General features: G+C 43.3%; 1 protein-coding gene across 1 annotated transcript in view; it reads left to right on the forward strand.

The window, feature by feature from the left end:
• The window catches only part of LOC143987713 (plasminogen-like), a 142,512-nt gene extending 132,954 nt beyond the window's left edge, over positions 1-9,558 (forward strand). Inside the window, exons 18-19 of the mRNA XM_077486671.1 lie at positions 1,594-1,739; positions 9,280-9,558. Coding sequence (XP_077342797.1) covers positions 1,594-1,739; positions 9,280-9,441 — 308 coding nt within the window. The 3' untranslated portion in view covers positions 9,442-9,558. The remainder of the gene's footprint in view (positions 1-1,593; positions 1,740-9,279) is intronic.
• The last annotated feature ends 8,465 nt before the right edge of the window (positions 9,559-18,023 follow it).

Consider the following 18,023-nt stretch of genomic DNA (forward strand, 5'->3'; position numbering starts at 1 on the left):
ACTTGGGAAACTTAACATTAATAAATCACTGGGACCAGATGGCTTGCACCTGAGAGTACTTAGGGAATTCAGTCAAGTAATTGCCAGACCATAGTTCCTAATTTTTACTGATAGTCTACTGACTGGAATGGTACCAGCTGATTGTAGAAAAGCCAATGTAGCACCAATATTTAAAAAGGGCCCAAAATACATCCCTGGGAACTACAGACCAGTTAGCCTAACATCAATAGTATGTAAACTCTTGGAGGGAATGATAAGGGACTATATACAAGATTTTAGTAATGAGAGCGGTATCATTAGCAGTAATGGATTCATGAAGAATCGTACTTGCCAAACCAATCTACTAACCTTCTATGAGGAGGTGAGTTGCCAGATAAAGGAAGGCTCGTAAATGTGGTGTATCTGGATTTTGCAAAAGCATTTGACACAGTTCCTCATAAACATTTACTGCACAAAATAAGGTCCCTTGGCATGGACCATAAGGTGAGTACATGGATTGAAAACTGGCTACAAGGGTGAGTTCAGAGGGTGGTGATAAATGGGGAGTACTTGGAATGGTCAGGGTGGGTAGTGGGGTTCCCCAGGGTTCTGTACTGGGACCAATCCTATTTAATTTGTTCATAAACAGCCTGGAGGATGGGGTAAACAGTTCAATCTCTGTATTTGCAGACAATACAAAGCTAAGCAGGGAGATAACTTCTCTGCAGGATGTGGAAACCTTGCAAAAAGATCTGAACAAATGAATGGGGTGGGCAACTACATGGCAAATGAGGTTCAATGTAGAAAAATTTTAAATAATGCATTTGGTTGGCAAAAATAGGAATGCAATCTATACACTGGGGGGAGAACCTCTGGGGCAATCTAGGATGGAAAAGGATCTGGGGTCCTAGTGCTGCTAACAAAGCAAACAGAATATTGGCATGCATTAAAAAGGGGAACAACTCCAGAGATAAAACGATAATTCTCCCGCTCTACAAGACTCTGGTCCAGCCGCACCTGGAATATGCTGTCCAGTTCTGGGCACCAGTCCTCAGGAAGGATGTACTGGAAATGGAGCGAGTACAAAGAAGGGTAACAAAGCTGATAAAGGGTCTGGAGGATATTAGTTATGAGGAAAGGTTGCGAGCACTGAACTTATTCTCTCTGGAGAAGAGACGCTTGAGAGGGGATATGATTTCAATATACAAATCTCATACTGGTGACCCCACAATGGGGATAAAACTTTTTCACAAAAGAGAGTTTAACAAGACTCGTGGCCACTCATTAATATTAGAAGAAAAGAGGTTTAAACTTAAACTACGTAGAGGGCTCTACTGTAAGAGAGGCAAGGATGTGGAATTCCCTTCCATGAGCGGTGGTCTCAGCGAGGGGCATTGAAAGTTTCAAGAAACTATTAGATAAGCACCTGAATGACCACAACATACAGTGATAAACAATGTAATACTGACATATAATCACACACATAGGTTGGACTTGATGAACTTGTGTCTTTTTTCAACCTCACCTACTATGTAACCATGTAAATGGTGTCTTGGACCTGTATGGTTTAATTTGTTTTAGCAAGTCTGTTTACAATTTTGTCATTTATTCCAGGCACTGGTAAAGCAGGAGTGCTTAAAGAAGCTGGTTTCCCTGTCATTGAAAATAAAGTATGTAACAGCCCAGAATACCTTAATAACAAAGTGACAAGCAGGGAGCTGTGTGCTGGCAACATCCATGGAGGAATTGACAGCTGTCAGGTAAGATAATCTAACCTTTGCTCAGGTAAAGTAATTGTAAATGGCCCTTTTTTTTTACATAAAAAATGTCATAATTACTTGCTCTGTGAAATAGTTTTGCACAGATCAGCCCTGAACCTCCTCTTCTGAGGGCCCCTGCCAGTGTTCCAGGCTCCTCCTCTTCTCAGTGTGGCCCCATAGCAAGCCGCTTGCCATGGGGGCACACCTGCAAGCTTGCTCCCGAGCCACGTTGTGTACATCCATGGACAAACACAGTGCAGCACTGGGAGCTAATGGCTCCCCCGCTGCTGCACGAGTCTATGTTAGAAGAGGAAGACAGGGAAGAAAAGACCTAAAGCTGGGACAACGCTGGCTCGCTGACAGGCTCAGGTAAGTGTTTGGGGGGTGATGGGAATTAATGGGGTGTTTTTATTTACCTTATTTCGGGGAATGCATTAAACTAAGGCTTTAGAATCACTTTAAGGTGACAATAGATGGATTGAAGATCAAATAGTTCAGCAGGGATTGGTGGAATTATAATCCATATGTGGTCACTGCAGTTGAACAGACGTCAATCTATCGATCAACTTTTTTCAACTGTGCACTCAATCAGTGGCTGCAGCGCTGATCTGTGTTTTTTTACAGCAGGGTAGTACCCCTGCCATCAGAATACAATAGCACAGTGAGGAGGATTCCCCATTCACCCCCTAATGTTTGGATGGGAGAATCGGTTCATATTTTTTTTTTTTTTCATTTAGCCCGTTGAGTGAATGAAAAAACAGAACCATACAGGTATATAGCCAGCTTTGGATGCCCTGTAATTAATGCAATGTAATGTATTTACAAAATGACAACTGTAATTTACCTTCCTATAAAAACTAAAAAAAAGAAAAAAGGAAAATTAACATTTATTTCAGTGTTACATATACAGTTTGCAGTAAAAACAATTACAAATATTACTTTCAACATTAAATAATTATCAAGTTTGGTGAAAATTATGCAGATAATCCAATAAAAAGTCCCAAATTGTTATATGTAGCTGGTAGGGATGAGCCGAACACCCCCCGGTTCGGTTCGCACCAGAACTTTCGAACGGACCCCACGTTCGTTACGAACGTTAGAACCCCATTGAAGTCTATGGGACTCGAACGTTCGAAATGAAAAGTGCTAATTTTAACGGCTAATATGCAAGATACTGTCCTAAAAAGGGTTTGGGGACCTGGCTCCTGACCCAGGGGACATGGGTCAATGCCTAAAATGTTTTTAAAAATGGATGTTTTGGCGGGAGCACTGATTTTAATGACGATTAAAGCGAAAAAAAAAAGTGAAATATTCCTTTAAATATGGTGCCTGTGGGGTGTCTGTAGTATGCCTGTGAAGTGCCACGTGTTTCCCGTGTTTAGAACAGTCCCTGCACAAAATGACATTAAACGGAAATAACACCATTTAAAACTGCTTGCGGTTTTAATGTTATATCTGGTTCCTGCAATATGGTTGAAAATCATTCAGAAAAATGGCATGGGTAGCCCTCCCTGCCCATTACCAGCCTATTTGGGTCTTGTACGCATATTAAGGGGAACCCTGTACCAATATTAAAAAAAGGAAATGCGTGTGGCCCCCAGGCCCTATATACTCAGAACAGCAGTATACAGGCGGTGCAAACAAGACAGGGACTGTGTAGGTTTGTTGTGTTAAGTTGAATCTGTTTGTAATTTTCAACTGGTGCATTTTTAAAATGTAGCTCCAGTCAAAAAAACTATTTTTAAGCTTTTTGGAAAACATAGGGAAGGGTTATCACCCCTGTATAATTTGTTTTGTCGTCCACCTTTTTTCATCTCACTTGCTGTTGTCTCCTTGCGTTTGCAAGTAGGAGATGTTTGTAAGTTGGATGTTTGAAAGTAGGGGCCTGCCCTATATGCTCTGCAGAAATGGCGGAACAAGGTGTTGGTTTTGCCACAACATTGTAAGCCCTCAAAGTGACTCTTGGTGGGCGCTGGAGCGCCCTGCTGTGAACGATTATATCAAGAATTGTAATTACATGCCATTGTTGAACAGTGGTAGAAAAATTGACCTTTGGTGGTTGTGGTGCTGGTGCCACAACACTATAAGTCCTCACCGTTACTCTGGGTGGGCACAGGAAGGGGCCCTCCTGTGAAATATTATATCAAGAATTGTAATTACATGTCCCTGTTAAACAGGGGCAGAAAAATTGGGCCTTAGGCACTGGTGCTGGTGCCACCACACTGCAACCTCTGCCATATACTCTAGTTTTTTTGCAGGAATTAGCCCTGCTGCAAAGCATTGCATCAAAAATTGTACTTAAACGCCCCTGTTAAACAGGGGCAGAAAAATTGGGCTGATGGCATCAACCAGAGCCAGAAATGTTCTTCCAACATATCAGCGGAGGAGGAAGAGGATAGACAATCAACATAACAGGACAGTCACTCAGCATCAGCATAGGCAGTCTTGAAGGGATGTGGTATTTGAAAAAAAATTATTCGGTTACATCAGCTTCAGGTGCTTGGTAGCTGTGGGTGATCCAAGACTGATTCATCTTGATGAAGGTCAGTCGATCAACTGATTCGGTGGACAGGCGCACCCTGTGATCGGTAACAAAGCCACCAGCAGCACTGAAGGTGCGTTCCGAAAGAACGCTGGATGCAGGACAGGCCAGTAGCTCAATTGCATACTGTGCAAGCTCTGGCCAGTGATCCATCCTCAAGACCCAGTAAGCCAGAGGATTTTCGGTGGGAAAGGTGTCCAAGTCTGACCTTGCCCCTAGGTATTCCTGCACCATGTAAATCAGACGCTGGCGATGGGTGCTGGAACCGATCATACCTTGGGGCTGCGGACTAAAAAATTGTCTGAAAGCATCAGTCAGGCGGCCACCTTCTCCACCGCTCCTTCTGACCGATGCCTCAGCAACACGTTGTCCAGGACCAGGAGTTTGTAACCTCCCAGTCTCTAGGAACGCGTTGCACAGACCTTTCTGCAAGGCAAGATAAGGTCGGCAACCTTACCCTTGTACTGTGGATCAAGGAGAGTGGCCAGCCAGTAATGGTCCCTCTCCTTGATCCGAAGAATACGAGGATCCTTCCGCAGGCTTTGCAGGATCAGGGAGGCCATGCAGCGTAGGTTAGCTGAGGCATTCGGTCCGGAGTCCTCTGGGTCACTAAGGGCAACATGATCCACAGCTACCTCCTCCCAGCCACGTACAAGTCCACGTGTTTCTTGGGACTGTAAATCATCCCTACAAGACTGCTGTGCTGATGCTGAGTGCCAGCCTCCACCTCCATGCTGACACAATCATCCTCCTCCTCCTCTTCCTCCTCCTCATCCTCTTCCTGTGTGATGGGTGGCACAGCAGGAACACTGTCTGGATAAAGGGGGCCTTGAGAGGCAAGGAAGTCCTCCTCTTCCTGCCTCTGTTCTGCCTCAAGTGCCCTGTCCATTATTCCACGCAGCGTATGCTCCAAGAGGTGGACAAGAGGTACAGTGTCACTGATGCATGCACTGTCACTGCTCACCATCCTTGTGGCCTCCTCAAACGGTGACAGGACAGTGCATGCATCCCTGATCATGCCCCACTGGCGTGGTGAGAAAAAAACCGAGCTCCCCTGACCCTGTCCTGGTGCCGTAGTCGCACAGGTACTCATTGATGGCCCTCTGCTGCGTGTGCAGCCGCTGCAGCATGGCCAATGTTGAGTTCCATCTGGTGGGCATGTCACATATAAGGCGGTTCTTGGGCAGGTTCAACTCCTTTTGGAGCTCAGCCAGCCGAGCACAGGCATTAAATGATCGGCGGAAATGCACACAGACTTTCCTAGCCTGCTTCAGGACATCCTGTAAGCCAGGGTACCTGCCCAAGAACCGCTGCACCACCAGGTTAAGGACATGAGCTACACAGGGCACATGGGTCAGTTGTCCCTGTCGGAGGGCGGAGAGGAGGTTGGTGCCATTGTCGCAAACCACCATTCCTGGCTTAAGCTGGCGTGGCGTCAACCACCTCTCGGCCTGCCCCTGCAGAGCTGACAAAACATCCGCCCCAGTGTGGCTCCTGTCCCCCAAACAAACCAGCGCAAGCACGGCATGGCATCGTTTTGCCTGCGTACTTGCGTAGCCCCTGGAACGCCTACGGAGCACCGCTGGTTCTGAGGACAGAGCACTCGAAGAGGCCATGGAGGAAGAAGAGGAGGGGGTGGAGGAGAGAGGTGTGTCACAACCAATAGTAGCATTTTGGAGGCGTGGTGGCGGAACAACCTCCAACACTACTGCACCTTGTCCTGCATCCTTCCCAGCAGCCAGAAGAGTGACCCAATGGGCCGTGAAAGGCAGGTAACGTCCCTGTCCATGCCTGCTGGACCATGAGTCAGCGGTAATATGCACCTTACCGCTGACCGCCCTGTCCAGCGAGGCAAGGACATTGCCTTCCACATGCCGGTAGAGAGCCGGAATCGCCTTCTGTGAGAAAAAGTGGCGTTTGGGGACCTGCCACTGAGGAACCGCACATTGTACAAACTCACGGAAGGGGGCCGAGTCTACCAACTGAAAAGGCAGCAGTTGAAGTGCTAGCAATTTAGCCAAGCTAGCATTCAACCGCTGGGCATGTGGATGGCTGGGAGTAAACTTCTTCCGCCGGTCCAGCAGCTGGGGCAGGGACATTTGCCTGCTATAATCGGACGTGGGTGTACCGCTAGCAGAGTTCCCGGAAGCACTTGGCTGTGACACACCTAATTCTACACCTTCATTCCTCTCAGAGCAGGTTTCAGAGAGGACTGAAGGTCTAGTGGGGTTGGAGATGCCAGCTGATGAGGAGCAAGGAGAGGTCCGCTTTGTTCTTTGGTGTGGGTCTTTGAGGTACGCTTGCCAACGAGCTGCATGGCAGGTCAACATATGTCTGGTCAAGCATGTGGTGCCCAAGCGGCTGATGTTTTGGCCACGTGAGACATATGTTGCAAATAGCAGCGGTGCGATCTGATGCACTCGTCTCAAAAAAGGCCCACACCAAAGAACTTTTAGAATAACGCGCAGAGGCAGCGCTCTGCACAGGCGGAGCTCTGCGGTGTGATTCAGTCGGTGTGCTGCCCCTAAGCTGGCCCCCGGAGGGCATCCTGCCTCGTTGGACATGTGCCTCCTCCTCCTCCTCCCTCCTTCCAGGCACCCACGTGGAGTCAGTGCCCTCATCATCCCCTCCCTCTTCATCGCTGTAGCAAACCTGGCAGTATGCTGCAGCTTGTGGAACATGACTGCCAGATTGCTGTCCTTCTTGAGCATCCCCTCTCTCTGCGCTCACGCTACTGCCTTCCTCTAGCTGAGTGTCATCATCAGAGCCCACAAAACACTGGGCATCCTCCTGGAGCATGTACCCAACACTGTGCTCAAAGAGTTCAGGAGACTCCTCAGGAGGACGTGGTGGGTCTAGGGAAGGAGTCACTGATGATGACATTGAGAGGAGGGAAGACGATGCGTTGGCAGCTGCTTTGCTACTACCCTGAGACTGGGTGAGAGAGGATGAGGAGGATGAAGAGGGCTTGGTCATCCACTCTACCAAGTCGTTGACATGTTGCGGTTCAACATGTCCAGCTGCCGAAAAGGACAAGCATGTCCCATGGCCACGTGCTGATGACAATGCACCGCGTCCACGACCAGCACTGTTGTCTCTAGACACAGAACCTGCTTGCCCTCTTTTATCGGCTCGCGCCTGTCTGCCTCTCCTTGCTGGCCTACCAGACATGGTAATGGCCTGAAGGGAGTTGGGTAAAACAGCAGTTGGGTAGTTTATATTGTGCTGGAGGCACACAACACCCACTAACTCCTGCAGATGCCTTTTTTATAGAACACCAGAGATCAAGGGGTATATACAGATGTATACTGTGCTGTGCTGGAGGCACACACAACTTCCAATAACTCCTGCAGATGGCAAGTGGGCTCAAATAGAGAACAGCTATGTAGGTGGATATAGCGGTATGTACTGGGTACAGAGCACGCAGACAGCACTCACTATCTCCTAACACTACTGACTGCAAGCTCTATTATTAAAGATAGATCACTAGCTATATAGGTGAGGTGAATATAGCGGTGTATACTGCGGTCAGGGCACGCAGACAATAACCAGAGAACACCAGAGATAAAGGGGTATATACAGATGTATACTGTGCTGTGCTGGAGGCACACACAACTTGCAATAACTCCTGCAGATGGCAAGTGGGCTCAAATAGAGAACAGCTATGTAGGTGGATATAGCGGTATGTACTGGGTACAGAGCACGCAGACAGCACGCACTATCTCCTAACACTACTGACTGCAAGCTCTATTATTAAAGATAGATCACTAGCTATATAGGTGAGGTGAATATAGCGGTGTATACTGCGGTCAGGGCACGCAGACAATAACCACTACACAACAGCAAGATAGAAAATCGGCCGAAAACGATCGGTGTGTACTGTGTTGAAGGTACACAGAACACCCACTGCTTCAGACGCCAACACACTACACGAGGCCGCCGCAATGGCGGCCTTATATAGTGTGGGGCGTGCACTACACAGCCTGAGCTATGATTGGCCACAGGCATCCTGCCTGTGGCCAATCATGGCTCTCCTCGCTGCTGGCGCTGCGATTGGCCAAGCATGCGGGGTCACAGTGCATGCTTGGCCAATCATGAGCCAGCAATGCACTGCGCCATCGCAGTGCATTGTGGGCTGTGAGCGCCACGCGAATTTGACGCGAACGGACCAAAGTGTTCGGATTTCGCCGAACGGACGAACAGCCAATGTTCGACTCGAACACGAAGCTCATCCCTAGTAGCTGGTGCCTGACAAAACAACAACCAAACATTTTGTAGGGAAGGTGTACTGAACTAAGAGGTTTAGTATACACGTCCAATTTAATATGGCATTTTGTTGCATTGTACCAACTTAAACTCTGCAAGCAGCATTAGACATTCACCTCAATATCGTTGGGATTGCTGGAAAAAGACTACTTGAACACTGGCCAAAACAATGTAGGTGCCATTTTCATCCAGCACCCATATGAACATAAAAATGGCACAGGTTTTAAATGAGGACCAGCTTTAGTTCACATAATCCCTAGTGATCATTTGCAACCTGCAGAATTATTCACAGATACTTCACAAACTAAACACCAGTGGATTTACACAAGTAGTAGTTCTTGTGTTTTCAACTTTTGGATTTAGAACTTCAGGTTTCCAAAGTTGAGCATCTCATTACCCAGATTTATGTAACAGCAAACAGTACAGTAGGCTGTTGGTCTGTATTCCTCTAAACAAAGACAGAGGAGTTCCTAATTTCTAAAGCCCCTGGTAAACAGCAGAAACCCCTGCTTGGTGGACTAAACAGAAGCATCGTTTTGTTTTGGTTTCACCCCAATGTCAGATTTCTGCATTTTGTAGCTGTAACTTCCTGAACCCTCCAAAGCCAGAACAACTGGGGAAGGGACTGGAAAAACTCCTGCATGACAAAAAAGAGAGGTCACACGTCTTCATAGAAACAATTTTTACATCTAAATGTTTACATAAATTGCAATTATTTTTTCTTTCTTACAGGGTGACAGTGGAGGACCTTTGTCTTGCTTTGATGGGGAAAAGTATGTTTTACAAGGAGTAACCTCGTGGGGTCTTGGCTGTGCTCAGCCCATGAAGCCAGGTGTATATGTACGGGTGTCTCGCTTTATCACATGGATTAAACAGACAATTAAAGCAAATTAATGCATCAACAGTGCTTATGTTTTATTATAAATGAACAAAAGAGAACGATAAGTATCTCAAATATAACACAAATAAATATACTTTTTGTCATTTGGAATAAACAAAATAGTAATCTCATTTATTACATACGTGTTGTTTTCATTATCATTTCTAAAAGTGTATCTTCAGGCAAAGATACTTTTCTCGTTCCAGTTAGGGCAAAAAAAGGCAGCTCTTGTTACTTTACAGAGTTGATCCCTGGCCCTGTCCTGCATAGATTCACCAATCTAGCACTGCTTCTGAAGATACCAAATAGATATCAACAGGTCGGACTTTTAAGGCATGGAAGCAAATAGGAAAGTAGAAAAAAATATTTATTTTATTGGAAAATACAATATCATAACAGTGTTCAAAACAATATAAAAATCATATAAAATTATATCATTTGTACATTGAGCCCTTTTGCATCGCCTCTACGTGTTTCGCCGTAAAGGCTTCCTCAGGACACGGAAAAAGGTTCAAAGACTTGGCAAGAGAGAGCAACAATAAATCTCACTATCTTCAAATGAGCTGTGGCTCAAGTACACATGTCATAGTAACCAGGACAGATATGGAGCGGTCAACCACGCTGTGATGAGTGGACAGCAAGTGGCACATTCTGATGAGTACAAATGAAAATTGATAGTTGCTTATAGCAGGGGCAGGAAAGAAGTCTCAGTCAGTATATTACCATCAATGGGGACAGCCAATAGAGGACATAATCCCATCCGCATGAAGCTTAGTAGATGCTGGTGACACATAGTATGGCCAAACAGCATATAAAAACAAAAGGTAAAAGTATTTTTGTGGAGACAATGAAGGCATATTCCTGGGAGACAGCCCAATACTGTGCATTTTGTGGTATTTGACACTGCGCCTGGTTAACTGATAATTGTGCAGCCATACAACACTGTACTCAAACAAAATTTCCTTAAATAGAGCTTTCTTTTGGTGGTAGTTGATCACAACTGTAGTTTTTATTTTTTGTGATATAAATGAAAAAAACTAAAATTGTGAAAGAGAAAAAAACATAATTTTTTTACTTTTTGTTATAAAAAATTAGCAATCAACTAAAATGCTGTCATAATTTTTGTATCAGAATGTATTCAGCCACGTCTTTCATAAAAAACCCCAATAAGTGTAAATTGATTGGTTTGCGCAAAATTTATATCATCTACAAACTATGGTATAAATTTAAATTTATGATATATGTATCTTACAGTAGAAGGCATGTTCTGTCCATTCTAGGTATTTTTGTTGTTTTCCTGGGATATGTTTAGGACTTTCTCTCTGCCACCCTTCATGATGTTCCTTGAACAGGATGATCAAGCTGCAAATGTTTTTTTATCGGAGATTGCAATACAGTGCAATTCAGTAGTTCACTATCACTTTTATTTGTCTTTTACATTTCATAAAAAAAATTTTTTTATGTTCATCCTATTTTTATTCCGTTTTTTTTTTTCAAAAGAAGACCTTATTTTTACACATTGCTTTACAACAACCAAATAGCATACACACTTTTCTTCTCATTTTGACCATACAGCATATTTTTATTAGTTTACTCATTACTCATGAATTTCTTGTTTTTCCTGTCATCAATACATTACATTTCTTTATGATCATCTGTTAATTTGTATTCTCTATTCTCACTAAAAGATTTTTCACGTTTTTCATTTTTAACCCTTATTTTACATTTTACATTGCTTTTCAACATTATTCCCCAACACTTATGATTTCTTTTTTTATCTTCCTCTCACATATTGTCAGCTTTTCTTTCAGTTTTCAATGCATTTCCCCCATTTCTCATTTATTCACCTCATCACCTTAGTCATTGCACATGTTCACCGTCTAATTTTTACAGCCAGTGATGCATAAGTTCTTCCATCCTGCCTCTGCCATTCACCTTTATAAGAGTAAGCGGGTGGGTGGGGCAAAACATGTCAGAGGACATGGCGTGTGGAGTGGTGCAAGGCTGAGGCCAGCTATTAAATGTTAACCACAGACTGGATAGGATTGAGCAGTGATTTTTTTTCAAGTAGGCTATACATTACTGGATGGTGATATTTGTCACCAGCACACCATTCCCAAGTACCAGTGGGACTATATACTTCCTTTTTGGCTTAGAGCGGCACTACAAGTATTAGCACGTCATTGTTTATTAAGACGTTACAGGTTTACTGTTAAAGCGTTTGTTACCCCAACATTTCATATTCCTGATACGTTCTTGCTGTACCATGTACTTGTATGAGAATGTGTCCTGTTCTCTATGTATTGCTTCCTTTGTGTGAAATACCTGCTAGTCCCCTTGCTTTCCTATGAAAAACTGACAACATTAAGCAGGAGATTACACAGTGGTCAGTTCTCTAGCTATGCTGGGAACTCAGTGTGCTCTCCTCCAATATATATATATATATATATATATACAAACATGTTTTGCCTTTAATTTCTTTTTTAACCACTTCAGCCCCTGAAGATTTTACCCCCTTCCTGACCAGAGCATTTTTTGCGATATGGCACTGCGTTGCTTGTTGCTTTAGCTGACAATTGCTTGGTCGTGCGACGTTGTACCCAAACAAAACTAACATCCTTTTTTTAGATAGAGCTTTCTTGTGGTGGTATTTGATCACCTCTGCGGTTTTTATTCTTTGCGCTATAAACAAAAACAGAGCGCCAATTTTGAAAAAAAAGCAATATTTTTTTACTTTTTGCTATAATAAATATCTCCCCAAAAATATATACAAAACCGATTTCTTTCTCAGTTTAGGCCGTTATGAATTCTTCTACATATTTTTGGTAAAAAAAAATAAAAAATAAAAAATCGCAATAAGCGTATATTGATTGGTTTGCGCAAAAGTTATAGCGTCTACAAAATAGGGGATAGATGTATGGCATTTTTATTATATATTTTTTTTAGTAGTAATGACAGTGTTCTGCAATTTTAATCGTGACACTTTTGACACTATTTTGGGACCATTGTCATTTATACAGCGATCAGTGCTATAAAAATGCACTGATTACTGTGTAAATCAGTGGTCATCAACCCTGTCCTTAGGGCCCACTAACAGGCCAGGTTTTATGTATTACCTTGGGGAGATGCAGACTAGAATACTGCAATCACTGACCAGCAAATGATGTCACCTGTGTTTTATTTCAGTTATCTTGCAAACCTGGCCTGTTAGTGGGCCCTGAGGACAGGGTTGATGACCACTTGTGTAAATGACCCTGGCAGGGAAGGGGTTAAACACTAAGGGGCTATAAAGGGGTTAAGTGTGTCCTAGGGAGGTGTTCTAATTGTAGGGGGGATGGGCTATCACTGACATGACAGTGATCACTGCTCCTGATTACAGAGAGCAGTGGATCTCTGTCATGTCACTAGGCAGAACAGGGAAATGCTTTGTTTACAAAGGCATCTCCCCATTCTTCCTCCCCTCAGTGCAATCGTGGGCCCCCAGTGAACATCGAGTTCCTGGCCGGGACCCGCGTGCACACTCCCGCAGCATGTGGCATGCTGCGCCTGATAGGTGGAAAATTCAAAGAGACGTACAGGTACGCCCATTTGCCTACCTGTGGCATGCTGTCAACATACATCTGTGTGCGGCGGTCGGCAAGCGGTTAAACTGAATGGGTTGTTTTACATGGTAACAGTTTACAATCACTTTAAGCTGACCATACATGGATTGAAAAACATTTGAAAAACTTTTCATTTTTGTTAAAGATCTGTTGAACGACTGTGTGTTAATGCCATCATTGTATTGAACTGTTTTCCACATATTGTTGATTGTTAACAACATAAATGGTACATTTTTTTGCTGATCAAGGCACATGCACTGTACTGTATTTTTTTAATTATTTAGGATCAAATTTCCCTACTGTTTAGAAAATTATTTGACAAAATTCCAACATGATGGATCTTTCTTTTGGCATAAAACTTAGCATTTTGAGAATCGGAATGTGCCCACGAATGTTTCTACAGTCAAACAATCTGGCTTATCGAACGATTTTCTATCCATGTATGGCCAGCCTTATAATGTGTATCTTTGTTTGCTCATCCTGTCTAGGTGTGGAGTGTCTTTCTCCCAATGTGTAATTTCCCTATTGTGTGCCTCCCAGGTGTGCATTCTCATTGTTAATTGAGTAACCTATTGTTTCTGTTTTTTGCTTAACCTCCTGGTGATGTGATTAGTCTTGTGTCAACTTTACCTTATTACCTAACCATTGTGCGATGCTTACCCCAATGTGTAATATTTGTTTTTATTGTTCATGTGGTGACTGCCGTATTGTTTTGACGTGTATAAAAACCTGTATTTCTGTTCAACAAAGTCAGTACTGTGGTTTTTACCCCTGAACATCTTGTCAGTGTACGATGCTTGGAGTTAAGGGCTGGTATTAGCTATCAGTCTGCTGGAAGGGCTTGGAGGGCAGGAGGCACCCAGGCAGGGTGGTCACTTATGACACCCTTATGAAAAGCTACATTTCTGTATAGAGTTAACTCAAATGCATTACATACTATTGATGTTAGGCTGACTGGTCTTTAGTTTCCTGGTATATACCTCAAGCAATAGCGGCTTGGCTATAACTGCACTAAGTTCCCCAAGGCCTCACAGGTGTAAGCCATCTGGACTGGGTGATTTGTTTACATTAACTTTTGCTGGTCTCTTTTGTACCTGTTTTTCAGGTAACCACAGTGGCACCTTCAGTAAGACCTCATTAAAATGATTGTTAAGACTATCAAATCCATCTTTTTAATTTGTGAAAACCTGAAGAGAAAAAATATTTAACCACCTCCAATACCAGAAAGTTTCACCCCCTTCCTACCCACATTTTCAGATTTCAGCACAGTAACAACTACTCAGTCACACAACACTGTACCCAAATTAAATTTTTAGCATTTTTTGAGAGAGCTTCCTTTTCGTGGCATTTGGACTGTTTCTTTTATTTTTTCCTAAATAAAATAAAAAAAACCCCTGAAAACTTTTGTTATGATTTTTCAAATAACCTTTCTACATACATTTAGGCCAAAATGTACTCTGCTACTTAAAATACAAGAGGGCCCTGCTCAGAAGAGCTTACAATCTAATAGGGTGAGGCAGGTGGTACAAAAGGTTGTAACTGTGGGGAATGAGCTGATGGAAGTGGTAAAAGATTAGTTGGAGATGTTACATAGTAGGTGAGGTTGAAAAAAGACAAGTCCATCAAGTCCAACCTATGTGTGTGATTATATGTCAGTATTACATTGTATATCCCTGTATGTTGCAGTCGTTTAGGTGCTTATCTAATAGTTTGAAACTATCAATGCTCCCTGCTGAGACCACCGCATGTGGAAGGGAATTCTACATCCTTGCCGCCCTTACACTAAAGAACCCTCTACGTAGTTTAAGCTTAAACCTCTTTTCTTCTAATTGTAATGAGTGGCCACGAGTCTTGTTAAACTCACTTCTGCAAAAAAGTTTTATCCCTATTGTGGAGTCACCAGTACGGTATTTGTATATTGAAATCATATCCCTTCTCAAGTGTCTCTTCAGAGAGAATAAGTTCAGTTCTCGCAACCTTTCCTAATAACTAATATCCTCCAGACCCTTTATTAGCTTTATTGCCCTTCTTTGTACTCGCTCCATTTCCAGTACATCCTTGATGAGGACCGGTGCCCAGAACTGGACAGCATATTCTAGGTGTGGCCGGACCAGAGTCTTGTAGAGCCGGAGAATTATCATTTTATCTCTGGAGTTGATCCCTTTTTTAATGCATGCCAATATTTTGTTTGCTTTGTTAGCAGCAGCTTGGCATTGCATGCCATCTACTAGGACCCCCAGGTCCTTTTCCATCCTAGATTCCCCCAGAGGTTCTCCCCCCAGTGTATAGATTGCATTCATATTTTTGCCACCAAAATGCATTATTTTACATTATTTTACATTTTTCTACATTGAACCTCATTTTCCATGTAGTTGCCTGCCCCATTAAATTGTTCAGATCTTTTTGCAAGTTTTCCACATCCTGAGAAGTTATTGCCCTGCTTAGCTTAGTATCATCTGCAAATACAGAGATTGAACTGTTTATCCCATCCTCCAGTTTATGAACAAATTAAATAGGCTTGGTCCCAGCACAGAACCTTGGGGCACCCCACTACCCATCTCTGACCTTTCTGAGTACTCCCCATTTATCACCACCCTCTGAACTCACCCATGTAGCCAGTTTTCAATCCATGTACTCACCCTATGATCCATGCCAACGGACCTTATTTTGTAAAGTAAACGTTTACGGGGAACTGTGTCAAATGCTTTTGAAAAATCCAGATACACCACATCCACGGGCCTTCCTTTATCTAGATGGCAACTCACCTCCTCATAGAAGGTTAATAGATTGGTTTGGCAAGAACGATTCTTCATGAATCTATGCTGATTACTGCTAATGATAACATTCTCATTACTAAAATCTTGTGTATAGTCTCTTATCATCCCCTCCAAGAGTTTACATACTATTGATGTTAGGCTAACTGGTCTGTAGTTCCCAGGGATGTATTTTGGGCCCTTTTTAAATATTGGTGCTACATTGGCTTTTCTACAATCAGCTGGTACCATTCCAGTCAGTAGACTGTCAGTAAAAAATAGGAACAATGGTCTAGCAATTACTCGACTGAGTTCCCTAAGTACCCTCGGGTTCAAGCCATCTGGTTCCGGTGATTTATTAATGTTAAGTTGCCCAAGTGTAATTTTAATTCTGCCCTCTGTTAACCGTGGAGGTTCTTTCGGTGATGTGTCATGAGGATAAACACTGCAGTTTTGGTTACTGAAGCCCCCCAATTCCCTTGTGAAGACAGAGGAGAAGAATAAATTCAATACCTTCGCCATATCCCCATCCTTTGTAACCAGATGTCCTTCCTCATTCTTTATGGGGCCAATATGGTCTGTCCTCCCTTTTTTACTGTTTATATACTTAAAGAATTTCTTGGGATTTTTTTTTTTTTTTTTGCGATACCGGTCCAGGAGGCCGATAAATTGCTGTAATCCTCAAAGAAATGGGAGAAAACAGATGAATACAGTGCATCTCGAAAGAAGAGTGGGAGGGATAGGAAGGACTTGGAAGGTGCTTTGTGGGGATAGAAGGAATCTGACTACACCTACTTTCTTTCTGTTGGGTCTGGGGGAGTGAGTCCAACGGAGGCCACCATGGGAGAGGGCAGCAGGAGAAGCTGAGTCAAAATTTTGAAGCCAGGCTTCGGTTGTGGCAAGTATGTTAAAGCCAGGAGAGATGAAGTGGTCATGTACAGATGTTAGCTTGTTACAGATGGAACGGGCATTCCAAAGGGCGCATGAGATTGGTGGGCTGCTTTGAGGAAGCATGGGGATTGAAATTAAACTGAGTGGATTGCTGTGGTCACCAAAGGAGGAGGGGTATTGGATATGTGGCTTGCAGTTGGAGAATGGCGGACCAGGATTAGGAGAAATGTAACCTGAGACTAGGATGCGGAGGGCGAGGAAGGCACGATGGGAGTTGGATGTGCATAAACACCAGGGCCACTAGATACGTGGGCTTATGTCAGCATGTGCAGTACATGATGGGTGCAGTAGTAGGGAGAGGGTAGGAGTGAGGTTGATATGTGCATGCTGCAGAGTAGAGAGGAGGGGTAGAGTAAGGATAATTTGAGGAAAGAAGACACTGATGTGAGAAGGAAGAGAATAAGGAGCATGTTAGTGGATAGAGAGCGGGAATCTGACTTTATATAAAATAGTAGAAGGCATGGTGAGTTTATTGACGTTGTAATTTGTCTTTTTTTTTTTCTTTTTTTTAGAAAATTAAGAAATGAAATAAGATGTTTTTTCATACTGTTACCAGAGTAGTACAAGGTCTCCATATGACTGGTGTGGTGGTGATCAGGTACACTGACTGCTGACAGTATATAAAAAAATAAATATATATATATATATTTTTACATACTGTGATTTGAGCAGTACAGTGTTACCATAGTGGCACTGTACTACTCTGGGGAAGCGATCAGATTTTTTTGTTATTATGACTGCTTATAACCATGATCATCAATGTAATAAGCAATCATTTTTTTATGAATGGCATCCATTTATCCAATGTGTGCTATTGTAAAGCTGCGATTGACCACAGCTGTTGCATGGTACAGATGCACTGTGATTGGCCTTGTCTGTACTATGTGATCACAGAGATCTACACAATAGTGGACAATGAATGGCTATGAATGATAGCCATTCATTGTGTAGAACTGTCATGTAATCTGTTGTGATTGGTCACAGAGATCACATGGTAGCAGCAGTGGTCCAGTACCATAATCTGTCATCCGCTGTGTCTGGTAGACACAGGGGGTGACAGATCGCGTCACAATGTGCCCCTAGGGTGCAAGCAAGCTGCGATCCTGGGAAGACATCATAACGTTCACCCAGGATGGGAGAGCTCCTGCTTGCCGTCATTTGACAAAAGGTCAGACGGGAAGCAGTGAATACATCTACCTTTTCGTGGGGCATTTGACCAGTGTTCTGATTTCATCCGTTATAGAGCCCATTTGTTCTTTAATACTACTATATTTTTTGGAATTGTTTACT

Source organism: Lithobates pipiens, unplaced genomic scaffold (assembly GCF_037356315.1).
Source record: "Lithobates pipiens isolate NorthernLeopardFrog02 unplaced genomic scaffold, aLitPip1_a1.2 Scaffold_18, whole genome shotgun sequence".
NCBI classification, from domain to species: domain Eukaryota; kingdom Metazoa; phylum Chordata; class Amphibia; order Anura; family Ranidae; genus Lithobates; species Lithobates pipiens.